The sequence below is a fragment of the Opisthocomus hoazin genome, chromosome 11 (assembly GCF_030867145.1).
Source record: "Opisthocomus hoazin isolate bOpiHoa1 chromosome 11, bOpiHoa1.hap1, whole genome shotgun sequence".
In the NCBI taxonomy this organism is placed as follows: Eukaryota; Metazoa; Chordata; class Aves; order Opisthocomiformes; family Opisthocomidae; genus Opisthocomus; species Opisthocomus hoazin.
The window spans coordinates 18,697,318-18,725,170 of NC_134424.1; the positions used below are offsets into that span (position 1 = coordinate 18,697,318).

Genomic DNA, 27,853 nt, shown 5'->3' on the forward strand with positions numbered 1-27,853 from the left:
ATCTCAGCAGAAAGGTGACTTCCTCCAGTGACCAGAAGGCCAAGGACTCTACAAACTGAGTTCACTTCCTCTTATCCCCATTATTCCTTGTTTGCCACTCATCGCTGTACAAAACAATCCACCAGTAAAGGAGCTGTTCAGAGAAGATGACAAACCTTTCCGATGCATTTACGTACTGATCTCAAAGCTCTTCCAGTCTTACAGATCTTAGTAGCTTTGATTCTTGAAAAAAATTCCTTCATGGAAAGACAGTGCCATTGCAACCAGTAGCTCATGAAATGATGAGTGAGCACACGCGTAAGTGCCTTGCAGCCTCAAGGCCTTCTTCACCTTCTCACCATCCTGCCAGGCACATCACCCCAACCACATGCACCCACCTTCCAGATACCACAGCCAAGCCACTACCCAGGGCTTACTCTCCCCTTCCATAAAACGAGGACAATGACAGCAACCTCCCTAAGAACAAGTGGATTTCCTCAGCAGTGTGCTCCAGCTCACCCTGCTTTGAGCAGGGGTTCAGCTGGATGATCTGCAGAGGTCCCTGCCAACCTCATTGACTTGGTGATTGACTGGTATTGCTGCTCACCCCAACCACACCTCACCTGGGATTCACCGGCACAACATCACACGCCTGTCCTGCCTGTAGCATCTGTTAGGAACTGAGCACCCAGGACACGGCTGACTCCTCTAGCCTTGTCAGTACAGAGCCACCAAAAATACAGCGTCTACACTGTATATACACTCTGAGCCAAGCTGCAATGCACTTACCCACTAAACCCTGCATGCACTGCCATCATTTTCAGCCCAAGATTGAAGCAGTAGACTATCTCATTTGCCTTCATCGAGGACGAATTTTAGATAAAATTCAAACTGATTAATGAAGAGGACATTAAGCACTTCTAATCAGGGTGGTGAGAAAGGTGCTAGAACAGTAAAATTGAATCTCAGACTGCCGTGTCTCTACACTTTTTAAAGGTGGATAAGTCAGGACTACTCCTCTAAGCTGCTTCCCCACATCCCTGTTACTGAGGATGGATGAGACTGGCTGACGGTCCATGGCACACTGGGGCTCCACCATAAACAAAGTGCCACAGCACACTTCCCTATGGGACATCAAATGCTAAAAACCACGTAGTGTCAATAACGCACAGCGAGAGGTTCCTCTCAAATTATTTCCATTTTTATTTCCCAATTCTGAAAATTTCATATTCCTACCAGCCAGCTGCCAGGACTGTAAATAGCAACAGTATTGCATGATGGGAAGTTGATAGCCAGGGCTGGATTTTATCTTGGCTGCTGCCCTGAAACACTTTGCAGCAGCCGTATTTCGGAAACCGTGGTGAAAGTGGGCTTTACCAGAAGTGGAGAGCTGCCTGGTGGGGTGTGGCAGCTGGCGGGCGAGCAGAGCCGGGCTCGCTGACTGGACTCACCAAACACATTTGGGTAAGGCAGCACTGTTGTCCCTACAACAAGCTCCGCTGCTCTAGAGACTTGAGGGCCTGTGAGAAACATTCACAACACCACGCCATCGAATGCACAGCAGGCATAATTTTCTGCACAACAAAGAGCAGGAAGCCCAAGGCTGAGCTGGTGAGCAAACATGTGCCAGTAGCAAGGTGTCCATCTCCACGCTATGCTATCACGGTGCACCAGGTCCCTCCCTCAGACGCAGACTGCCCACCTCTCGGGAGCTGTGACAGCGCAGTGCTCTGCCCTTCCCAAAGCACAAGGAGGATGGGAATCAACAACAGTCCCTAGAAGACCTGGCCTCCTGCCTGCCCACCCACGCTGGGGAGCAGAGCAGGCATGTTTCCTCCTGGCAGCTCTTCCGCACTTCCAACAGAACAGGACACAACAGTGTGTGACCTGCCTGGGGTGGCTCCAGCTCTCTGTGGAGATTAGAGAGCCTTGGCATTAACTCTAGAGAAGATGCACTTTTGTTTCTCCTCTGGGATACTCAACACCCTCACTTGCATAGGGAGCAGCCACAGCCTTTCCACTCATTGCTCTGGCAGCACTTGCTCACCCGACGGTACCGCAGACAGACTGAGTGCCTGGAATCAAGCCAAAGTATTCCCATCACCGCTGGCTGCACCCTGCACCTGAGCTCTAGAAGAATTTACAGCCCAGACTCCAATAGGTTCTCCCTTGCCAAATCTTCTGCAAACAGCCAGAGCTCCAGACACTCCCAAGATTTATAGCAGTATAGCTTAACATAGCAATCCTGGGGAGAAAAGAGAGGAAAGAAAGAGAGAGAGGGAGAAGTTATTTATGGAAGGAGGAAAGAAGAAAAACTCTCAATAAAGAAAGTAATCTGCTATATGATGGCAAAAATGACAGTTCCCACCAATAATCAGAGGATGAAGAAATACCATTATGAATTAACATGATGTATGCAAACTACACTGTCCTACAGCAGAAGGCTAGTGAACTTCTCTCCGTATCCTGTTCCTGCAACTCCTACTAAAACTTTAATGGCAGCAAAATGAAGTCCTTTTCAAATTTCCATCCTTGCCTCTCTACCCCAGACAAGGTCTTAAAGATGGGAACAGCACAACATAGATTTTGGTCTGTTATAGAGTATCTCTAATCCTTGTGTCCTCGGTAAGCATGCACACATAAAAAAGGTGATCGTCTTTATTCTGAAGGACCCAGAGGAATTTCAAAGCCTAAAAGAAATTTTCCTCTGGATGGATCTCCAAGAAGAACTCACACCATATAACCATCCTCTTTGTGACGAGATTCTCAAACTAAGGGCACTTCCACCTCTAATCCATGCAGCTAGTCCTAATTCCCCATCTGAGTCCTGGGAGAAGCCACAGAACCACACATCTGCACCCATAAACAAAAAGCAGCAGAAGACTTCTGCTGGACATTTTAGCAGAACCTCAATCCACTGGGCTTCACGAAGCACTTTAGCGAATATATAAAACAAAGAAATTCAGAGTCCTCAGGGAAACAGCAAAGCCAGCATACCACAACATGCTTAGTCTGAAGACAGCCCTCGCAGTGAAACAAAGATAACCACACCGGGTAGCTTCCAGCTCAGATTCAACCGTGCCAGTTTGTAGGCACACCTGTATGACAATGCACGTGGTAACAAGGGAGACCAGGAGGCTGCACGCGACAAATCAGTGAGGGACGACAAATGATGGGCTGGGCTCGTCTTCACCCACCCCGATTTCTGCACAAAATGACACAGTTGTCAAATCTGTCCTAGAGTGAGCAAGGTGCAGCAGGAGGAGCTGAAGCTCATCTTCCTCAGCACATGGCTTGGGGCCCATTTCACCAGAGCAAACTCAGTTTCTTCCTTCAGTGTTCCCAAATCATAGCTGTGACTCCTCCACCTAGAATCACAGAATGTTAGGGGTTGGATGGGACCTCTGTGGGTCATCTAGTCCAACCCCCTGCCGAAGCAGGGTCACCTACAGCAGGCTGCACAGGACCTTGCCCGGGCAGGTCTTGAATATCTCTACAGAGGGAGACTCCACAGCCTCCCTGGGCAGCCTGTTCCAGTGCTCCGTCACCCTCAGAGGGAAGAAGTTCTTCCTCATGTTCAGACGGAACTTCCTGTGCTTCAGTTTGTGCCCGTTGCCCCTTGTCCTGAATGGCAGCCGAGGAGGTGAGGGAGGCCGGGGGGGAATCGCTTGCCGCCCCGAGCAGGGACCCGTTTCCATTCCTCCCTGTCTCTTAGGTCGCCTCTTTCTGCTTGGTGGCAAGAGTGTAGGGGGTCCTCTGCTTCTTGTAGAGCTGCCTCCTGCTGCCTTGGCCTCAGGGATGGCAGGGAGTGGCTCCATCAGTCAATCCCCCTCTCAAATCTAGAAGACATCTAGAAGAAATCTAGAAGACATCTAGATTTTGAATGTCCCTCAATCTCGTCAAGTCGATGAAGTTTTTTCAAATCAGGTCCCAGGTTTGCACTTGGCAAAGAGGCAGAACTGAAGCAGAAATAATGTGCCTCAATTCAAGGCCAGGCAGAGCCGACGTGGATCTTGCCCAACATCCCCCAACTGCTCTGGTGCTGAATCAAGAAGCCTGTGTCCTCTTTGTTAAGAGATATAATAAAGCAAAATTGCTGTCCTAAATATTACTAAAGCACTGGCTGGCATGTTTAATAAACCTTTCCATTTGGGTAAATTAGCACTCATCTGGACAAGTGCTGAAGTGCTGTTACTTGAAGAAAAAAAAATTCAATGCTTGGAGTCTAATTTAAATAATTATCAGCATATTTCTGCTCTGACTGTTTTGCTGAAATTACCAGGAGACTTGATGCAGCCTGAGCGTAAGTGCCTTTTGTCTGCATGTAATTTATTGACCCCATTTCAGTCAAGTTTTTGGCCCACTCATCGCCTTGCCGGAGCACTTCACGCCATAACCAGAAAGGACTTTAGAGCCAGACACAGCAAAATCAATAACAACTGATCTACTTTTATAGATCTGGAAAGGGATCTTGATAAGTTACCTCCTCGCATTCTCCCCAGGAGGTAAATCTCAGAACTGTAATAATCTGCTGCTGCTCCCTTAGCTGGCTGTCTAGGGACCACGGGCATCCCTGGGGAAGACCCACACACTGGCCAGGGATGAGGGCCACCCCACCCCTGCAAGTCAAACCAGGCTTCAGGCACAGACAAAAACTCCCTCGCAACAAACCTGCGAGATATTGGGATGTATGCTGAAATATTTTAATACATCCTCCAAAAACCAGAGTGTGGATGTCAGGTCTTCAGCACCAAGTGCTTCATCCTACAGACCTGTGCTCTGTATGGGACACAGCCTGGAGCTACGAGGCTGGGTCCCAGGAACAGAACAGCCCTGGGACACAGCACTGCCCTACAGCCACGCTCTTAGCAAAAGCCCTTGGTACCCAGCACACCAGCTGCAGTATTTTATTTCCAGCAGAGAAAACATAGACAAAACTCTTGAATTCATTTTCTCCATTTTTTTTCCTTTTCTTCTGCCCTACCTCCAAGACTTTCAGCAGAAAGCCTCACACAACGCGTTGCTTACTCGAAATGCCGCCTTCCCTGGGGGCAGCTCCAACCAAGCCGCCAGCACCGCTGGTCCGGAGCGCAGAGCCATCCCGCACAGAGCACTGTACGGCCCTCGGCGCTGGACGCTGCTATGAGGGAGGGGGCAAGGTCTGCTCTCAAGAGATAAAGGTGACGCTCTCGCCTCGGTCCCCGTTTCCCCCGCTGCATACGCATTCAGCTAGCGATCCTGCCATCTGCACCTTATGGCTGCTGTGACAAGGCAAGCTTCCCTCCAGGGCACGTTCTGCAAACCTCGCATCCACTAGCTCATCAATCCTTGGTTCTCATCAAAAGCCAAACTTATAAACAGGCCCAGACGCTTCTCTCAGGTTTAATGGAGGCAGCTAAGGAGCTGTGATCATTTGATGTTTTCCAATGATAGTGGTGATGCCTGAGGCCAGCAATAATATTACCATGAAATAAATCTGCAGTGATATAATTAGCAGGAATGCTATTACGGCTCAGGTTTTAGGGATGCTCGGCACAGAGGGAGCAAAGCAGCTACTGAGAACGGGACCTTGCAGAGGTTCTGGGTTTGAGTAGGGGCTGGAGGTGGCAGAGGCAGAAAAACACTACTACCAAGGCAGTGGAGACTACCTGCGCTAGTCTGCACGCAAAATAAGCCTGGTTCTTTAGAGGCCAGAGGTGATGGTAAACATGGCTCTGGCAAGTCTAAGGGTTAAATCCAACCAACATTCTTCTCGTCACTCCACACAGAACGACTTTCAAGTATTTGTGCAACGTTCAAGCAAGTTCTGACCAAATCCACAAGCAGGTTTGGAAGCAGGAGGTTTGCTGCATCCAAACATCCCTCCTCCTTTTGCATCCCTGTACCACACTCGCTCTGTACCGTGCGGGAGGCTGCAGCGTTCAGGTGACGCCTGCAAAGCAGCCGCTTCTTCCAGCATCTGGTCCGCAATGTGCCCTGTGGTTGTCTGAACTAGGATGGTAGATGGAGCAGGTAGATGAGAAACAGTGCAACGCTGACGTCCAAGTCTGGCAGGAGGAGACTGCTGTTTCCTCTGGCATGCTGCATCACATGAACAGCTGAGGCAACAGAGAACTTCTTCACTGATACTTATCAAAGGTAGACAAATATTACTGGGTTAAACTAGGAGGAAAAGATGGAAGAGGCTGGGTTAGCAAAAGAGAGGCTGCTGATACCTGAAGGGAAGAGCTAAGAGAAGAGTTGGCACCTACCCTTCTTTTGCTTGCAGACTTAGCACTAAGAGTAAGAGCACAGACAAAGGATATTACTGGAGCGAAATGTTTAAGGAGCAATGCTCATGGGGGAGAGGAAGGGAAAGAAGAAAGTCAGCATGTGCCAGGATTGATCCTCAGTTTTGACACAAAATCCTTAGGGCAGTAGTTTTAAAGCTGCTCTCAGGGAACAGGGTGCTCCCTAGGACTCCCAGCCAGGACCAATGTCCTGGAAGGGCTTCTGCCCCATATGTAGGATGCAGACCCATGAGCTGGGGCTTCTGTGCCAGTGTCCACATGGCACGCCATTGCTTGGTTACAAAAGGTGACGTGCCAGTGGAGAGTCTGCACCAGAATCAGGAAATCATCCTTTAACTCAGCTGGGCAGGAGATGACCCGGAGGAAAACCCCAAAACAGGCAGCCTGCCCTCAGCAAAGACTCAGAGGCTCTTCGTAATTTTTAAGTGTGTTTCCAAATCTGCAGTCAAATTCTACACCTTCCCTCTTTTTTGCTACAATAAACTTTATCTTAGAATGTAATCTAGTAATAAAAATGATTTTAAAGTGATCTGACAAGCACTAGAAACCCGATTTCTTTTAGAGTGACAACTCTATTTACAGCAGCACATACATACACTCTGGTTTATATTCCACACGCACACCAGGCCCTCAAGATTTGGGATATATCCTTTCCATCCACTTGCAAGAATCAATTTCAGCTGTGAAAAGAAGGTCCTCAGCAGGCAGAAGGTAGGAAGAAAGACTGCTTCTAACGCTGGGGTCTCTGCACACCTCCCAGGCCAGGGCACGGAGAGACCAGCAGCCTCCCTCCCCGCTTCCCAGCTGTCTTGCTGCGCTTGAGCAACCCTCCCAGCTCCAGCGGCCACCATTCAGCAGGCGCCCAGCCTGAATGGGCCAGAGCGCTGCTTTGGCCTAGGGGCGGTGCGAAACAGCTGGGCAGCAACACGCAGGGAGAAGATTAAAGGCTGAAGCCTTTCAGAAGAGTGCTTTTCACATTTTCTGCTAAAAAATTTCACATTCAGAGCCTAAACTGGGCAGGGAACAATAGTGCCCAACACAAGCAGAGCAGAGCGAAGGAGCTTTGAGCTCCAGGGAGATGTTATTGGAGTAACCACCCATGAAGGACACCTTGTAGCTAAAGTCCCAGAACTTAATCAGGAAGCACAGTTCTTGTTCCCTGGTGTATCAAAGACATACTATGATCTCTTCAGGCCTCAGTTTCCCCACGAGTAAAGCTGGAGCTGTCAAAGATGTCTATCCTGAGGGAATTCATCACTCACTGGAATGCGCATAGGAAGCCAAACTACCACCACCTTGACATTTGCTGATCTGCTTCCATGCTTATCCAAGAGCATGGTCGCTTACCTCCTCTTCACCATCATGGTTTCCCACTGCCCCCAGTGTTGCAAAGCTCAACATCTTCCCCCGTAATCTTCTCCAGCTTCCTCAATTACAGGCACACCAGCAGAGGCAACCTCATTTATGTGAGAGGAGAGCGAGGCAAGGCTGAGATTAGCAAGAGGAACGGCACAGACCGGCATTTTCTCCCTATATAATTAGCTGATATAAAAGCTGTGCCATCTACTGGCGTGCAACACGAAACACTGCTCCCAGCACGACTCCAGTGAAGTTGTTGTTGCTACAGCTCTTTGTGTAGCGCTGAGGTGGGATTGCAGCTCATACCTTTTACACGTAGCAGCACACAGGAGGCAAAGGCAGGATGGCCAGACACGACCAACCGTTCACTTCGCAGCGCTGAAGCCAGGTCACCAGCTCAGATGTGCAGCACTGCCAGCACTTGTGGGAGCCTCGCGCTAGCACCCCAGCCTGGAAGGGTGGTTCAATCCCAGCCTCTATAATCCCTCACTTGCTAAGAAATTACCAGATTTACTTAAAAGGAACTTTTTCTGATTTTCATGCCTGCAGAAAAAAAAACAAACAACAAAACCACACCACTTAATTAGCTTTAATTCCCATTATTATGTTTAAAGTTTTGGGAAGATGTTTTAACAGGCACAAACACCAAATACCAACCTACGGCTGGCAGCCCTGCACTGCGCTGAGAAAACTGGAGCTGCCGCTTGCATCAAACCAGTCAGGGCACTTCCAACAGCCCTTACCACCACGTTCCTCGGCCACTTTCAGGGACCTGGCATATCTGAAACGGCGGAGGAGGGACAGAAAGCACGGAAACGAAGCAGAAACACCTGCCCAGAGCAGGGTGCTTTGGCAGGCAGAGGCAAGCCGAGACAGAGAACGCCCAGGCTGGGCTACGGATGAGCTCCCACGCCCTCGCAAGCACTGCTGCAGCCCAGCTCCGTGCCTGCGGAGCTGCTCCTGCTGCCGTCCCCAGCTAACCCAGTTCCAGCCCCGCACGTCCCAGTTCAGCCGGCGGCTCCACAAGCACCTCCAGACAGGCAGGCAGGCGGGCACACAGTTAAATATCTTTGCTCGCATCTGTTTCATCTCGCTTTCACTTCAGATCGCGCCTGTGAATGCTGACAGATTTCTCATCACATGGCTGTATTAAGCTGCTTTTTAATTGCATTTTGAGGGACCCAAAGGCCAGCAGGCAGAGGGGCACTTTATTTTTCCAAGGAGTGTTATTTTAATTATAGCAGCAGGAAAGGTTTTCATTAATCCCCTTGCAAGAAGACAGCTTCCATGCAGCCTGCTGGCTGCAGGGACGGCTGGTCCAGAGCACCCTGACGATTTGAGTGCTGTCTGCTGGAATACCACAGGCTCCCAACAACTCCTCTTCACAGAGCAGATCACAGGCTTTGGCACTAAACTTGCATTAAACTGATACAATCTCTTTAATGTTATCTCTGGCTCTTTATCACAATTGCATGTGCAATTTACATTCTTGTAGCCTTTTTTTTTTTTTATTAAGATTTGCTAGTTCCTTATCACAGATATTTTACACATTGTTGTACTGTCACTCAAACATTTAATGGACATCAGCTGCTCCGGGAATATATAATAGCTCCTTGCTATGGGGTAGGGCTGGATGCTGACGGGTTTCAGGCTCAGGCCGTTAAAGCCGCAGCAGACGCAAAGCAGAGCGACGTGGAGCAGAAAGCCCGCTCCCCGCGAGGCACCACACTACAAGACGGAGAGCATGCTCGCGTGCCAGCCCGTGTGCGAGAGCACAGCACCACTCGCCCAGAGCCAGGCTAAACGCTTATTATGCACGCCATCTTCACGAGAACCTCCTGCCCTGCACCTGCAGCTATCCCTGCGACTCGAGTCACGGGACTCTCGTGCAGAGACCTACCGAGATGAACTGTGCCAAAGCTGATTTGTGTTTCGTGGGCTGCACAAATGAGACTTGCCAAATCCACTTTCTTTAGGGAGAGAAGGCGGGATTTGAAGAGAGCTTTTGAGACAAAAAAGCTTCATGCAAGTCCATTAACCTGCAGGACCAAGCCTCCACCCCCTCAATCATTAGAGTCTTTAACTTCGCTACTTGTCCATAAACAGAGCTATACAAACAATTGATTTTTAGTTCAACTAGGGGATGAAACCCTTAAAAAAAAAATAATCCTCATTCCTCATTCTACCTGAACTGAATTCAGAATGATTCAGTTTTTCTTCCCAGGTCAATTATTCCCATTCAACACAAGAGCCTTCCATCCTAGATGATGCAGTTCAAACATTCAGGGGAAAAACACGAAACAGGAGAATAAATTGTTGGGAGCCTTTTCTGCCCATGATCTTCAGAGAGCTCTTCAAGGAGGTACAGCAGCACAGAGGGCAGGGGTCAAACTCCCAGGGACTGAGAGCACATCCTCAGTGCAGAGGTAGACACTCCCTGCAAAACTCCAGGCAGCCCTGGGGAAATCAAGGTCCTCCCCTTGCCCTCTCCCACCCTGCACAGATTACAAAGCCATAGGCCAGGGCACAGGATCGGACTCTAGCTACCAAACTGCCATGGAAATGCATTTTCTCACGTCAAAACTAACCAAGGAAATTCAAATAAATCCCCTTTTCAGCGACATGGTTTCTTTTATTTTGCAATCATTGCAAACATTTATTCCGAACCATGCTTAAAGGTTGTTTTATAAGGAATTAAATGGCAATTCTCTTCCCTAGTGCTAATTCTCTTGGAGACCTCTCCCCTGTTGCATCACTCACAATTTTTATATCTGTCTATATGGATAGACCAGTACGTCTTACTCAGCTTCTTTTATCCTTTCAACCACCCCCAAATGCATCCCCTCTTAATGCACAGGATGAGGCAGCCCCACCAGGCCTCGGGAGCTCCAGAGGGTAAGGACCAAGCTGGCAGATCTGAGCTTTGAGACAGCCAAGAACTACAACTGCTGCAAATCCCTTGACAACACTAATGGCTTTAGTTACCTCCACCTCTGCTAAGAGCACTGCTCCTGTGCTGGAGAAACCAGGCAAAAATGAAAAACAACAGGCAAACTGCTGTCAAATACACAACATCGTTTTAAGGAGGGAAGTAAAACACCCTTTAAGGACTATTTCATCCTTCCCTCCACTTGGTCGCAGAGGTCTCTGGGTTCCTCGCGCTGCAGGGTGCAGAATGCAGAAAGACAAGGCACACACAGCAATTAAACCCTCAAAGAAAGGTCAGTTCTCATTACAGGGAGTTCACAGTCTTCCTCCCGGTGCGTGCAAACCAGCCCGACAGCGCTCAGACCACAAGCTTCGCTCAGGCTGAAAGCCCAGCTAAAGCTCCCAGCCCCGCCGCCTGAGCCCAGCCCTGGGCGCCAGGCAGGGACGGCAGCACGCTGCCGCTCCCGCCGCGTGCCCACCTCGGGGCGAGGGCAGCACGCACCGCCCGCCAAAGGGAAGATGCGCTGGGGCAGGGAGGAATCCATCAGCCTAAAATAAATCCCTGGGCAGAGGCATCAGGTACGGAGCAAAGTGGTACAGCCTTGGAGCATGAGAACCAGCGTAAGTTCACCTCCTGGCTGACAGCTAGCTGCCAGGGTAAGGGACCAGGGGGACATTTCACTTTTCGGGAAGGGGAAAGTCAGGTTGGAGAGCTATAATAAGAGGCATCAACTTGTTTGCAGAACTGGTTTTGCCTCGTCTTTTGCTCCACGTCCTGGGAGGGCATCCCAAAAAGCACCAAAGAGGGCTCTTCTCTGAGCTGCAACCCTGGAAACTTCTCAAAGCGAACACCCAGAAACAACAGCCTTAATCTGCCAAGGGCAAGAGAGGACAAAGGCTTCTTCATTTGTTCTTTGCCACCAGCCAGACAAGCCCACGGTGCCCGAGGGCTGACAGCACGTGTACAGGGCCAGTAACCTGCTACAGAGACTGACCAAACATTTTATTGGGTCAGGATCACCGCTTTTCACTCCCCAACCCATGACTCCAGCTGCACCTGTGGCACCGAGCCTGTACCCGGCAGGGCTGCCCAGACGGGGTGGTCCCGGGAGCCCTCCGGCCGTGCCGGGGGAGGCGGCAGCAGGACCCCCACGTCCTCGCCAGCCTCCGCAGCCGCAGAGGGCACCACGCAGCTCCCAGAGTTGTAAAGCCCATCCGGCTGGGCTGGTGCCAAGCGTTCATGGGAGAAGAAAGGGAAACGTTCAACATAATCTGCATGAAAGTGCAGGAAGCCCTAAATCGTGTTAGCGCTATTAAGAAAGCCGGTTACACTGCTCGGCAAACTGGCCCAATACAGTTTTGATAGACTTGTTACAAACATCTGATTGCCCCTGATTAGATTAGACAATAAAGCCCCATCCTGGTGTGCAGGCATTGTTCGGCTCCCCTCTGCAATCTGTAAATTAGAATTCCAGACCTGGGAGATTGGATTCAAATTGGATTACTGGAGCAGGTCCAGTGCAAGAACAATCGTGAGGCAGGAGAAGACACACAAATGAATAAACAAATAAATAAATACATGGGGACAGTTAGCCAGGATTTGATTAGTAGAGAATTAAAAATAGAATCAAAAACAAAAGCCACCAACCCGCAATTAGCAAAGAAGCGGGAAGAGGGACGGATTTGTCTCTATGAATTAACCAAGCACAGAGCTCACACCTTTAAACATTTTGTACTTCAGCATGCACAAGGCTGATGTCGGTTGTGGTCCTTCCTCCACAAAAGCAAGAGCTCCTGCCCACGGAAGTGTGGTTGGCACGGGGCGGGTGTGCACGGGGCAGCGAAGCCCCACATCCCATCAAACCACAGGCTGCATCTGAGCTCACCTGCACTACGGTTATTCCCTCTTTCCTCCCCCATTTTGCTGCCTAGGCGAGACACGTAGCGCGTCACTTAGCTTGGACACTGGTCTGTGACCACCGGTGGCCTTCTGGTCTGCCCAGAAGTCCCCCACACCAGGTAAAACCCAGGGCCATATTGCACTGCCGCAGGGAAGCCCAGCAGGGCCCTGTGTGCGGCACCGCACGCTGCAGCCCAGCCCAAGCCCCTGATGCACTGCAGCTCAGGAGAGCCTCTCTCCTCTCCTGGGACCTTTCTAGTCGAGCACACCCATGACTTGGCCAACGAGCGCCTGGAAGTACTTGCTTTGGACAGCTCAGCAGCACAGCGAGACGGCAACAGGACCTTGCACTGCCAGCACCGGAGGAGAAGTCCAGTCCAACCCCAGGGCTGCTCCTGCTGAATGCCGACCCCCTGCAGTGCCTGCCCTGCGGACCACGTGCCACCGAGACCAGAGGACAGCAACACCCCCAACAGCAAAGAAGGGAAGAGAAAGTCGATTTCCTACTGGCCCATGCTGTAACAGAGGTCAGCGCCTCCACTGCCAAGAGAGGGGGGAGTGGGGAGACGCTCTGGACTGGACTGAGAGATGCTTTGCTGCATGCCAATTTTTGCAGCTCTTTAGACAAGTGAAACCTTTTATTGTCCCTATCAGGGAGCAGAAGAGCTGATAAAAACTCTGTCCACCACATACCTGCAAGGGAAAATCTCAGGGCTATCAGAATTGTTAAAGGGATAAACCTGTCCATTTAAATCCTCTCTGCGCTCTTGATATATGGTTGTGCCAGATGTAAATGGAGCTTGGAAGTAGTCCCAGCTGAACAGTAATGCACTGAGCATTCAACCGGGACTAAAAGCGCAACCGGCCGGAGCTCCCACCTCCTGTGACGCCCGCGCTGACCAGCCCTCGCCCCCGAGAGCCAGCTTGGCAAGCACTTCACGGTAATGCACCAAACTCCCACCTCGCCTTCCATCAGAGGATCCTAAAGCACGGCCAAGAACTAACTGCACTGTCACGTCAGAAGGAATATGCAAGGATACGTGGGAAAATCCAAAACCGAGGGCGGGGGGGGGGGGGGGGGGGGGAGGGCGGAATCGGAGACAAATTGAGAAATTTGCTTAAGGCAGCAAGAAAACCCAAGCCTTACTCATCTCCAGATCAACGATCTTCACCGTGCACCAAAACCCAGCTCTTTCAGCTGGGTTCCCCTAGGATCTGAGGCAAAGGAAGATCGGAATGCCTCAAACTACTAAAGCCATGCTCATCCAGGCTCTGCAGCCACAAGACACCTAGCCAGACATCCCTGCAGTATGCTTTCAAAACACAGAAAACCCCCAGAGTCTTGTCCTTTGTATTCATTTTTTCTGCCAAAAGAAAATGTTTAATACCAAGCGTAGGTTCTCCTGCTCTTGTTACAGGAAAATCTGAAAGTCTTCAGTGAAATATACTGTGAGCTCCTGCACCTTATCTGAAGGAGCTGGAGCCTTCAACCCTCCAACTGAAGCCCTCCTTTTCCCCAAATACTCATCCCACACTGGAGCTAAACACATAGCAACAAAAACATGCAGTTAAATTCCACAACAACAGAAAAAAAAAAACCCCACAAGCTTTTCTCTTCCCTACTGGTGAGTGCTGTCAGTTCTCTCATCACCAGAGTCACACAAGGTGCACCGAACCTACTACATACACACAAATCCATGCACAATACATGCATATATACATATATAATACACACTTCTAAATTCTCTGAGACATGAAATGGCACTTTGCTGCACTCCTGCTCAATGCATTGTATTTGACACTTGCTGCACAGAGCTGAGGTCCATCAGAAATAGAACAAACTTCACCTTAAGCCAAAAGATTTTACCAGTGATGTACAATATGCAAAACTAACAGAGCTTTTGGAACAAATACTGGCCCAACCATGCCACCAGCATCCCATCAGGGCAAAGCCAGAGCCCACAGGTATTTGTACTATGTTTTATGGATAGGGAGGTCTCTCTTCAGAGATGGGGGAAGACCACTAGCACAGACAGCAGTCTTTAGGCCGGTCACGGTGTATAAATAGCTCACCTCAGGGCATAACCCACTCAGCAAACCGTGGGATGTGCTGCTTGCAGGAGGCAAAGGAAATTGTCTGTGGTTAAATACGTGAAGGATGAAGCAGTCAGCATCCAAAAGCAGTAAAGCAGTCTTCGCAAGGATTGTGTAAAAAGTGGAAACAAGCCTAAACCATACCACAAGATCTAAATTTTCCATCTCTCAGCCTCCTCCTCCATCAAATCACAACTCCCTTCTCCCCTAGTCTGTGGAGCTTCAGGAAAGGATAGACTCAGAGGCATCACTCACACATTTCACCTACTATTGTAAAAGTCCGTAGGGCTCCAGGAGAGTGGGGAGTACCCTCCTAGATCCTGCACCACAAGCAATGACCACCTCTTGTTCCCCCACCACCTATTCACTGCAGAGATGCTTTTGTGGCAATAGAAGAATTTCCCAAGGCGTTGGGCTTGTGCAGCAGAAATGATGCAGCAACCCCTCAGCCGCTTGCACTGACACTTTCTGCAGCCTTTCATCACCTCAGCAGCCCCCCACCACCCTCTCACTTTGATCCATGTCATTTGGTGGCCACAAGCAGCAGATAGGGCTGGGGCATCCAGGGATGTGGTATGGCAGGAAGGAGCAGCCTGGGTCTGCAGGCAGAGCATGAAGCGGGAACAGCAAACAGCACAGGGAAGGGGAGAAGAGGTGTCCTTGTGTTCTGGGGACATGGAGAAGGCAAGGGGATGGATTTGATGGCAAGAGAGCTCTTTCCAGCACCTTTTATCTTTGCTACTTCCTTTCCTGTCTACAGAGAACCAGCTCATCTTCACCAACCTCACCAAACACAGTCACTGAGGCTTTCAGAGGAAGGGAAGGTCTCACCAAAACCGGTAAAGTGGGGACTCCTGCACAGACTACACTGAGAGAAGAAAAGGAAGGTGAAGAGAGAAAAAAGCCCCTCGGGTCTGGGAATCCAGAGCCGACAACCACCCCATGCCCACGTCCAGGTGATGGCCTTGGCATGGTTCGCTGAGCGCTCCACCAACGGCTGGTCTGCCAAACAAGCGCACCAAAGAAGCCCTAGCCTGTAGGTACACTTCTCTCTGAGCACATACAAAGGGAAGGAGGGGTCCAAACACAGAGAGATCAAAGAAGAGACAGGAAATTTAAGTAAAAAAAAAAGGCCACAAAAGAATCTATCTGTCAAACAAACAACCTGTTGAATTCTAGTCTCAGAAGACGCCAATCCACGAGCCAGCCAGCTGTGAATCCCAGCACAAGGAAAACACAACAGGGATTCGTAGTCGTTTGGCAACCCGCCACCTTGTTCCTCTCTACACGTGAAAGAAGATGTCTTTCTTAGCCCTAACAAGGGCAAGCTCATGAGTTTGGACAAGACCAGGGCCTTAAACTACTATCCACTTGGGAACACACCTACTGCTTCCCCACATCTCACCTGTAGCGAGACCCCTAGAATTTCCCCACAATGCAATACACTGCGTATATTTAATGTCACTTTCCTCAGGAGTTATTCCACCTTAGCAGTATCTTTTACTTCCGTTTCAAAGAAGAGTAGCTGTACTTTTGGTATCGAAGACCATCTCTTCTACCTCCCCTCCTGCTAACGCTCAGGAATAAACGGCAGCGCGAACTACAGAGCCCAAAGGAGAGTGTGAGGGCAGGCCTGAAGCAATGAAATCATCATGGAGAATGGACACTGGAGCATGGTGGGGAATTAGGGGAGTTAGTGGTGACAGAATTCCGTGTCAAATAGAGGCCGCGGCATGGGACACAGCGTAACAGTCCCCCAGGAGTCAGCTGTAGACGCTCTTCTCTAGTGCCAGCTGGAACAGGTCGGGATTGTCAATAAGATCTTCCTAGGAATTTTTCTGTCACAGAATCACAGAATGGCAGGGGTTGGCAGGGACCTCTGTGGGTCATCTAGTCCAACCCCCCTGCCAAAGGAGGGTCACCTACAGCAGGCTGCACAGGACCTTGTCCAGGCGGGTCTTGAATATCTCCAGAGAAGGAGACTCCACAACCTCCCTGGGCAGCCTGTCCCACGCTGAGACTGTCATTAGATATGATGGTCTGGAACAAAGAGGGAGGGACAGCATCCAATTAACCAGCCCCTTGCAGACGACTTATTTTAGGAAGCAGTTACCCTCTTTGCTGCACACCCCTGGCTCCAGCACTCCTCCAAAAATCACGTGTGAAGTCAGAGTGTCCTGCTAGCACCAGATCCATGCCGCTGCGCTGCGTCACGGCCGTCAGGGCCAGAGCACTGAGTTTGGTTTCCTTGCACTTGCTTTCTGCTTCTTAGAAATGCAACAGACAAGGTAAGAAACTATGTATTATTGATAAGTGCTCTGCACGCAGTTTAATTTTAATAAAGGTACATTAATATTTTCACTTAGAAACAGAAGAAAACAGGCTCTTTGATGGCAGGACTGAATCATCACCTAATCAGAATGGCACTCGTGAAGCGTGCATCCATTGTATGCGCCCGAAGGCTCACTAGCACCTTAATACAAAGCCTCACCAAAGCACAGGCAATATCCCTTCTCTCCTCTGCAGCAAAGGAGACAGGGAGGCATCTTTTCAGTAGAGTGAGTACATGAGTGACACGGCAAGTCATACTGCAAGGAGAGGATCCATTTCTCCCTCCTCACCTGCTCTCGCTGATACATGGAGTCCCACCTGACTCGGATGCTGAAAAACATATTTCAAGAAGTCATCATCACTCTTGTGAGTCATGAGAGAAGGGGAGGCAATGACTCCACAAGAGATGATTCAACTACAGGGAGAGCTGAGACAGAAGAAAACACAGGCTGGAGAGTAGAAGCAGCTGTGGGTGCCCCACTGCTTTGAAGGAGCTTAGCGCAACATGGAAGAAATTCAGAAGATGCAATTTCTCCTCCTCCCTCAACTTCCCCATTTCCAGATTTTGTTGTCAGTATCACCAATCCAAGACGCCAAGAATTTACATGCAGGCTGGATGCAAGAGACTGCTCCATCCGGCGACTGCGCTCTGAAGAACTCCTCTTGAAGGAACTAAATTCAGGTCAACGGATCATTGTTTCCACAACAATAAAACAGCACCAAGTGCTCATTTGCTAACCAGTGCTGCCAGAATCGGTCCTCTGCACTGGGTCCAGTGTCAGGTGAGCCCTTAACAGCGCACCAACCAGTTCTGCCCAAAAACTCAACAAAAAGGAAGTCAAACTGGAAGATGAACAAGGTTATTTGTACCACAGGCAGCAGTCCTACCCTTGACCTGGCACCAGAAGCTGCACAAACTCTGCAAGTCTGTGTGAGTCTGAGCAAAGGGTAAGAAAAGACACAGTGACTGCTCCGCTGAAATTCAAATGGCACAGTGGAAACCACCCAGCAGAGTCTTGCCGTGTAACCCAGTGTTATCACCCAGCCCATCCCACAGGAGCCACACATTGTCCGGGTGCATATCAAGTCTGCAGTTAACTTCTGTCCCCCCCATCTTCCTCCAGCATCTACAGGTGGTGCACATCTTTGGAACGTTTAATAGACAATGTATGCTTGTGCATGCACGCAAACACAGGAATGTAAGCTCATGTTCAGAAAAGAACTGGTCTCCTTGTTCTCCACTTCTGCAAACCCAAATGCAGTGGTGACAATGTCCACCTGTTTAGTCCCACTTCAGCTCCTTTCATTCAAGCTAAAACACTTGGTGCGAGTCCCGTGTAGGCTTGATCTTTACCTCCCAGGCTCCAGAATTGATAACACAACCATCATCTTCACCCAAATGCCTACAGTTACCACATGTATCAGTTACCATGGACAACCCCATGCCACCCCATCAGTCAAGCTGGCCTTCGACCACACTTGACTCAGATCCTATTAGGTCTTGAGACTCCCCTGGCTTCCATGAGTGTCCTGCGATTCCTTCTGTGTACCTTCTCTGAGCTACTTCTTTTTAGTCAGCTGTGGAGATAGGTCACTTCCAAACTTTCACTGCCTTAGTTACACCTTGGTTATTGCAACACCTCTTCCGTCACCACGGTACTTTTTCCTCTGCTCCCATTCCTGACGATCAGGGTCGAAGGGTGACCAAGTCTTTTTGGCTATGCGGACACATTTTGTCCCTGTGTGGACACAACAACCTGCTCCAAGCCTTTCCTTCGTCTATGGCCCCACAAAAGCACTTCTAGTTATCCAAGCAGCAAGGCATGCTCAGCTGACCATACTGCCAGACGCCCATTCAACAAATTCATCCTGCTCACTACAGTCAGGTATTCGAGAGGACACTACAGCCTCTGGAAGTGAAGCTCTTGCATGGCTCCCGTATCTCTCTGCAGTGGAGAGGGTATCTCTGTCTCTCCAGGAAGGCAATTACTTGTCTCTGTCCCAGTAGCAGAGAACGCTGTAGCAGAGCACAGCCTCACTGCCGCCTTGTTACAGCCACTGCTCGGTTTTACCAAGCCGGCACCACGAGCAGGTCACCTCACTCCACTACAGATAAAATGAATTCATTTTAAAAGGAGTGCTACAAAATAGGACGAGAGATTGGAAATGTGTGCAGGCACCCATGAGGGCAACTCACACACGCAGTCAATCACAGGATTGAAGTGCCAGGCACCAGCACAAACATTTCACTGTATCCTCTCTTGAACAGGAAAAAAACCCTACTTGTCTGAAACGCTTCCATGAGCTATTGCAGGGACACCACAGTACCTTTGCGTCTGTTCACCACACCCCCAGTTAAATGACTGGCTCACATTTACTGCCAGGCTTTTGCTGCCACTTGTATGCCTGTGGCAGAACCTCCAGGTGTTCCCATGATGGAGGGAGGAGATAAAAAGCAAGATACCTATAGCAGATCCTCACATGATACATCCTCACCTCACACCCCAGACATACTCCATATGAATCTGTGCAACAGCAGGATGCAGCTCACAGAAAAGGCCACACAACCACAGAAATCACTTTGAAGCCGAGATCACAATACTACGCCATCATCGACGCTCTTCTTGGAACATATCAGACAAAGGATCAGCACGCAGGCCCATCACCTTACCTTTAAAGCACGGACTTTCTTGGCCAAGAGGCTCTCAATGTCCCCTGCGACCTTCTCCACCAATTTCCTGGGCACGTTCTCCTTTACTTCAAACAGGTTTCTATTCTCATTGTAGATCTAAGAAGGGAAACAAGACAAAGAAAGACCACCAATATTAGAGAGAAGTACAGCAGTCTTCCCACAGAAAACCTGATCCTCTAACAGAAGAATTTTAGCAACATGGATTAGGTAACAATATCAGCTTTGGAAATGAGAGGAACAAGGAAAGAAAGGCTTTGCAACCAGAAAAAAAAAATGCATTCGACCTGCTGCCCACACCATTGGCTTTACGCTTCTTGCTTGCAGGCTACAAGCATCCCCCCTCTCACTCAAAAGCTGAGCTGCCCACCACATTGCCCACACCCTCCCTCCCCACCGTGAGCCAAACCAGCAGCACAGGCAGAGCCATCGTGCTTCCTCCTGCACTCTCCCTCGCCTAAACACACCCCAGAAGCCCACCCAGCACTCATATACCCCCTCCCCAAGGCCACCGGCTAGGTTTTGCAAATGAAAGCCCAACTGCCCGCAGCCACCCACTGCCCAGCGGGTCCCTTAGGTGCAGAGCCTGGCAGCACGGGCCCAGGCAGCAGCGGGTACCAGGAACAGGAGCAAGGGGATCATGTGAAGTAGGATAAAACCTCATCTCTAAGCAAGCCATAGTAAAGTGGCACCCTCAGGAAACCACGACTTCTAAAACCAATCCAGAACTCGGCCAGGCTGTGGTGGGGAGAGGCACGGATCTATACTGGGATTATCCTGCAGGCCAGATGCAATTACCTGGATTTGAATGTTTGCACCCAAAGCGTGCAGCTGTGCCCCGTGGGCCTGCCCTTCCAAGCCACATCACACAATGCCAGCCCCGAGGGAAGCGCTGCTGGCATCAGCACTGCCCCAGCAAGCAGGGCCCCGGTCCCACCACAAGACCTGGCAACCCACCAACCCCTCAGTCACCTCTCTTCAGATCATTTTCTGACTTGTTAACTCGGCCTGTCTGCAAACTCCAGTGCAACCAACACAGGGTAAAAGAGAAGAGCTTTTTATAATCATCTGAGTTTAAGGAAAAAACAAAAATCCTCATGCCTTATCTTTTCTTAAATAAAATACATGAAGAAAAACCACACAGCAAACAGGATTCTGCTTCCCCCTGAATCCTTCAGCTACTTGCAGACACCTGTGGTTCCAGACATGAAGACATCTGGCAGCAGAAAACCCTCCAAGGACAGCTGGACCTCCTCAAGCAGGTAGCTGACTCCATGCTTAACTGCCATTTCCATGATAAGCACGTCTGGCACCTACCTGAGCTTGTATGATCCTTGGGAGCTGAATCATTGCTTCCCACAGGACAAAAAAAAAAACAAACCCCTTCGCTGGAGCTTCAGTAGAGGAGAAATATGCTGGCTGTAACTGCTGGTTTGCTGTAGATCTGACCATTGACAAAGGAAGAGACCAAGCGGCGCAGAAACCGTTTCTCACAAAACATCTGCCTGCCTCTGCCCTGGGTCTGGGAGCAGCACCCAAACACCAATAGTAAGAAGCAGCTTCCACAAGACCAACATATAGCTCAGAAACGCCGACGTTTTGCCCCATGCTGGCAGCACGAAGGCAGGACTGGACACCCACCAGGCTGACCCCACCACAACCATTTCTCTTGGCGGAGCCAGCAAAAATACAGGCGCCCAGGATGCAGACAGCAGCACATCACACAGCTCAAGAACAGGACGAAACCCTCTTGACATGTTGGGAAACCACTTACTCCACCCTATTTCTTTTCCAGTTGTTAATGAGCTGGAGCAGGAAGTGACCCTGCTTACGGAAAGGCAGCTGGGGACAAATTCCAGAGCCTAGACAGAGACACACCACCGCCACCACCCCCGGCCTCCCCTTTCCTTTTATGGTTAAACAAAGCAGCTTCTGAGGTTGAAGCCACAGGAGTACGCTCGAAGACTAAGCAAAAGGCTGCTCTTCTGGCTTTGCACAGTCCCTCCAGACTTCTGGGGTTAATCTTCAGGCTTCATCTTTGCTTTCTGCAGCTCTCGCTGAAGTCCCTGCTCTGCCCGAGCTCCTCCTTTTTTCCATGCCACGGGGAAATTCCCACCAGCACGCCTCTCCCAGCAGCCTTGTGTCCACATACGCTATTAACCCCATACTAGCTGTACTCCAGACAGCTGGGGTTTATTTCCCAAAAAAGCCCTAGGGGATTCAGGTAACCTGCCCTGGCTGCCAGGATGGTAACCCACCCCAGCTCCCTCAGTGGGGCAGCACGCGAAAGGCTCAGACCTGCTCACTTCTGAGGTTTCTCAAGGAAACATCATTTCAGTGAATTTTCCTGCTTACTGACCTGCAAGAGCATGACCCACAAGCCATGAGCACAGATGCAGCAAACCAAACATCTGTGATCTTCGTCCTGCTCCTCAGCTTAAGAAACACGTGGCTCCAGCACCCTCTCTGAGGCTCTGCTCTTGCGGGCTTCAGACCCAGCAGTTTTCAAGGAAGGGCAACCCCAAGCATTACATTCTTCAGCCAACCTGATTTCAAGGGCTTCACCCGAATCGCTCTGGTCCCCAAACCACCCATACTTCACATCAGTTCGGCGACTCCTGCCTTATTATCAGTGATCGTTATGTGAGTGCAGTGACTCCAAAGAGGATGCTTTAGTAAGAGAACACATCTCACAGGCATCCTCAGACTCCAGCAGAAATGATTTCTAGGTGTTCTTCACATCGGAGCTCCGTCACACCCCAAGCTTCAGACTGAAAAGCATGCATTGCCAACAGTAAAGCACCCCGTGCTAGAGGAAAACACCCCACATCAGCAGAGAAAGGGTTAAAGCGAGGACAGCTGGACACAAAGCAATATTCTCTCACACTTTTTTCCCCTTTGGTAAGTAACAGCGTAACGAAATAATGTGCTTGGAAGGCCTGCGCTACCTCCAGCTGAGCTGCGGCAATTAGGAAAGCAAAGAGGAGCAATCTTCAAGGAGAAAGCTTTGGGTAAGGAGGGCGTCCTGACATTAGTATTTTCCTATTATGAAACAGAAAATTGGCTCCTATTGGTTACAGTCAGAAACGGTGCCTGTCCACAAGGGAGGAAAAAACAGAAAAAGAAACCAGGAGATGTTCCTCCGGCCCTCTCTGCAGCTGCAGAGCTCCGCAGTCTTCTTGGCTCATCGGCGTTAATTAGAACAATCCAGCATGAATTAACAGTGACCATACGAGCACAAGAACGCACCAGACAGGCAGAGGAATGAATGGTAGTGCTCCAGGCAATTAAGATAGCTTCGCGCTCTCCATTGTAGCATTTTGCTTTGGGCTGTGAAGAACTTGGCTGGGTTTTACTCATCTAAGGTGACACGTCCCATATTGGGTTTTTCCTTGAGCTGAATCGGAGGGCGAATTTTCTGGCCAATGACATCCCAAACTTTCCTCAGCAATGGCAAAAGCCCTTAGTCTTGCCCAGATGAGAAAGCCATTCTCACTGAAATTCTCCTGTGATGCGGTGCTCTGCGACCTAGGTTTGAAATTTTTAACAGCAGTGACCTCAGAGTCAAGAAACAGCTGCTTCCGATTCCACGTAGGCAGACTCACGGGCAGGTGCCCCGGCACCCACGGGGACAAGGGCCGTGCAGGCTGCACGCTCTCGGCAGACGGGGTTTTACTGTGCGATCCCTTGGCGAGAACACCCCACCACTCGCAGCCCGCACGTACCCCCGGCAGGCAGGGAGAGCGGCCGGCCGTGCAGGAACGCGAGGGTGAAGCCCAACCCTGCAACGCTCCGGCCGCGCTGAAACAAGAAGTAATGCCCCCGCATCAGCCCTGCGTGATGTGGCTGGCAAATCTGAAGTTACGGGAGAGAGAGGGGCTGCACAGAGCCCCTCAATTACCTACGGAGGTATTAGCCCTCAGGCTGCACAGAGGAGGAAGCGGTTGTATTCAGGGAATATGGATTGAGACCAAATTAGAAACTGCAAATCTCAATAAAAAGTCTGGGAAGGGCTGAAGCGGGATGCAGCAGCCAGAAGATCCAGGCATGGCAGTGGAAAGCAGAGTCCAGCAGTGGATGCTGAGAGTGATCTAGTAAGTGGCAAGAGTGGGGGGAAATATTAACATGGGTGAAACAACACAGTACTGAGTTGAAATCAAAAAAAGAAAAATTCATAATGGTGGCAGGTGGGGAGAGAAAAACTAAACAGCTCAAGACAACCTGCAACATGAAAAAATTAATTCCAAATACTTCTATGCATAGTGCAATTATAAACAGCTGAGGACATAAACCTGCACAGAAGTGCTAAGTAGCATTATCAAAAAGCAGAGCTGGTAACACAACCAATTGCAGCACACATTCGCAGCAGCAACCGTACAACCGGCGAGGCAGATCTGGCATCGCCTCAGAACATCCGTTCTCTAAATTCACTTGCTTGCCTTGCTCCTAAGGCGCACCAAACGATGCTCATCTCGGCCATTAACTCCCTCTGTGCCTCCGTATCCAGGGAGCTGCCGGGGTTCAGAGAAGGCATCCACCACTCCCAAATTCCCTGTGAGCACACCCAGCACCGTGAAACCGGGCAGCCCGAGAGGGAGCAGCAAAGAGTGCAGAAATCACTACTCGATGAGCTGCCACAAGAGGACCCGGCACCTTCCCATGGGTCAAGGTATCTGATGACAAAAGATTAAGCAAAGTAACAAACTCTGGGGGAGCTCCCTGTATGGCACCATCACAGCACGTGTGCCTTTGGGCACTGCAAGAAAGTAGGCAGGGCCAGTCTCCTGCCACCTCGCCCAGGACAAGAGGGCTGGGATGGTGGGGTACACAAGCAATCCAAACCAGACCCCCTCTCCTTCCCTCTCCCCCCAGGTCCACTTCACATCCCCCAAGAAGCTGCCCTTCCCCAAAGTCGAGCTATCGGAGGGGCAGCGCTCTGCTGTGCTTGCACAGCACCATCTCCATGCCGAGACTCCCCCTCTGCCCCGCTTAAAAACAACAACAACCAAAGAGCTGAACTCTGCCACAGCAGCCAGTCACCCCACCAGCTCTCAGCCCCACTGCGACAGGACACAGGCCATACCCACAGCTCAGACCCCAGCTGGGCTTTGCTCATGGCCAAGCCCTGCAGCCTCGCCGGGAGATGCTGCAACACTCTGACTCCTGCTGCAAAGGTGTCTGGGCTGGGAAACAGTCATCTTCCAGAATCATTATTTTTTTTTCCCCTGTATGAATCCCATACACCTGGTTTGGACAGCTGCAGTCCAAACACCAGCGTTTAATCACAGTGCAAACCTGGCATGTTTGCAAAAGAGCAAAGTACTATGGGCAGGCACGGAGCAGGCTGCCTTCCTGCGCCCAGAGCATCGCCCCTCAAAGTAGAGGTGCTCCAGGAACAGGAGGCCAAAGACCAAACCATACCTCTACAGGTATGACAGCCGTGCATACCTGAGACAAGTCCTCCTGCCCCAGAGATGGGACTGTGCCATGTCATGCCCTGCAACGGCCATGCACCAGGAAAATAAGAGGGTTTTCCCACTTGGCATTAGTATGGGGGGCAGGGGAGGTCTCTGTTCAGGGGGAGACTTCAAGCTCCTGCAGCCAGGCCCGTGCTGATCAGCTTTGTACAGTGACCCAGATCTGGTCTCTGCAAAGGGAATCAGCTGGTACAACAAATACTGCAGCAGGATACCTGCCCTTGGAGGTGCTGCTTGCTCAGATGCTCGTCTATCTAGTGCTTCTCCTGGCGCTTCAGGATCTGCTGGTCTCCACCAGACAAGCAGTGGTCTGGCCCATTTGGAATCTCATTTCACCTACAGTGGGGTCCTGCCATTTCCCCACAGCTCAGGGTATCACTGAAGAGGAACAGGGGGAACCCTCGAGCAGACTTGTTCGTGCCTTGCGTACGCAGAGCAGACCCCTCTGATGAAGAGAGAGCCTAGAGAAGAATTGCCCAGTAACATAATTGACCAGCAAGAGCACTGTGAGATGGTCCAGGCTGAGCAAGGAGCACTGTGGCTGGCTAACGGGGAGGAAAAGGAGTGCAAAACCCCAGAGATCCTGCTGGAAGATGCAGACTGCTCAGGGCTACAAGCAGAGAGCAGAGACAGCACGATTCCCATCTCACCCCTCATCGCTGCTGCACCTACTGTTGTTAAATTTCATCGTCTGGTGCTTATAGTTCTTGCAATGATGGTAATCATCGTGGTGTCTATATTACATTAGGAGGATGTCAGCCTCGGCGCAGCGTCAGGGATAATCAAGCAGGCAGTGATAAGAGTGACAGCGGCCTCGCTGACAGCCCGCCAGGACAATCGGTGCTGCCTGCTCCACGCTGTACGGAGCAGATCGCACACTGCTGCAGGGATGAGGGGGATGGGGACCGGCAGAAGGCACGGGGACGGCCTTCTGGTGAAGCAGCCGTCAGCCAGGAAGGTGCTAGATCCCAGTTTTCTCTGTCAAGGAGTCAGGAGGTGGAAGGCAAAGTGCAGCAGCTGCTGGTGAGCAGTGGTGCCCCAGTTCAGCGAGGGCTTGGCACATCTATCCCATGCCAGCTCCCAGAGCTGGTACCACAGGTGCCACCAGCCCTCAGGATGCGGCTCCGGGAGCACAGCCCCAAGCCCAGGCACCCGCTGTGTTGCTCCCTCGGGAGCAGTGCGGGCAGCCGGCTCCCGCAGAGCCTGACCTGCCCCTTGCCGCCACCTCCGCCTTGTCCTCGGTGAGAGCCGCTGCTCCTGCAGCCTGCCAGTGTGCTCGAGTGCACGCAGGAGGCAAACAGCTTGACATTTGCTAACCCCATCTCCCTCTCTCCTCGCCCAGTGCCATTTCCCTGCTGTGCTCCTTCCTTCCACCTACCTAATAAAAAGCAAGCACCCTCCAAGCAACTCTTCACAGCTCTCCTGCAGAAGCAGGGCAGGGAAACATGCAGCTTCAGGGATGGTCAGCTATAATTAAAGCAAACAAACCATAGAAGTAAGGTCTCCTTCCTTCACTAAAGAGCCTGCTAAAAGGCAGCGGTAACACAGAGGATACATGGGGGACGAGAGGAAGGCAGCCCACTCCTCCAGGGACAGAGAGCGGAGCTGCTCCAGCGCTCCCCATCCTGCATGGTCCGACGCTGGCACCCACATCTCCCATCCTCTGTGGCACTGGCACCAGCTGGACTTGTGCTCACTCAGCCCAGGATCGCGAGCCTCTACGGCTCCTGCCAGCCCCGCAGCAGACTTGAGACCGCTATGCATAATTTAGCAGCTAGACAGGGATAAAGGGCTATGCATGGTTAGCCCAGATTACAGAAAACTTCTCCTGGCTTGGAAAGCTGCTTTTAGTCTCCAGCAGCCCAAACCCTTGTACGGGGAGCTCTCAGAGCAACAGACCTACCTGGGTGTCTGCAGACACCCACAAGGTAATTCAGTACCACACAACTTCAAACTCCGCCTTCTCCTTTCAGATAAAGCGCTGTAAAAATAAATCATCCCACAGCTAAAAATGTAAAGTCTCGGCCAGGATGGGAGCTCTGCCCAGGCACTCCTCTGCACACTCACAGCCACTCGGATGGCACGGGTCTTACTGCCAGGTCAGGGCACAAGCCCACCATGGCCCACTGAGCTAATGCATCAGGGGGAGAGAGCAGCTACAGCATCTCGGACAAATGCCTAAATGCATTCAGAGATTACATGATCTCTAAAAATACACACTGTACAGTAAAACAGAAACAAAACAAGAAACCCCAACCTGATCCTTGACTGTGGCTGCTCTCTTGGTTACTGGGACATAACAAATGCTTCAACAAGGAAAACACAGTATTTTTTTAAAAGTACCTCAACTGCCTTCCTTCAGGATGTATGCAGAAGGGTTTAACCAGTTTAAGTCATGTCTATGCAGAACAGCTGTACCTCAGATCAGCATCATTAAAGTTGCACCTAGAATACCCTAGGTGCATCCTAGGAGGGATGCTGTCACAGATAAAGATGTACTACTCCGCTGTATTTCAGCTTTATACCATTTTTATCAGAATCAGTGCCTCCGCACTACGGATCGTACCCAGTTTACCCCACTGTCCCTGAGAGAATGAAATCACGCGGTACCAAACCAAGGGATAGGTCAGATCAAAACCAGCATTGATACAGCGGTGCAAATCCTTCCACGTGAAACTCCTCCAGAACTACTTGCTTGATTTATACCTGTTCAGCAGAACTCAATTTCCCACTGGTTTACCTATAAGCAAGGATTAAAATCAATTTTGGAACGGATCATCAGTTTAACCAAAAGAGGTTAAAGTGC

At 50.5% G+C, this 27,853-nt stretch overlaps 1 protein-coding gene across 3 annotated transcripts in view; it reads right to left on the minus strand.

Moving 5' to 3' along the window:
- CACNA2D2 (calcium voltage-gated channel auxiliary subunit alpha2delta 2) overlaps positions 1 to 27,853 on the minus strand; it is a 223,486-nt gene that overhangs the window by 117,101 nt on the left and 78,532 nt on the right. For all 3 annotated transcript variants that reach the window (XR_012765226.1, XM_075432528.1, XM_075432527.1), the window contains exon 3: positions 19,553 to 19,669. Coding sequence is in view for 2 of the 3 variants with exons in the window: in XM_075432528.1 (XP_075288643.1) it covers positions 19,553 to 19,669 (117 nt within the window). In the remaining variant the exon portion in view is untranslated. The remainder of the gene's footprint in view (positions 1 to 19,552; positions 19,670 to 27,853) is intronic.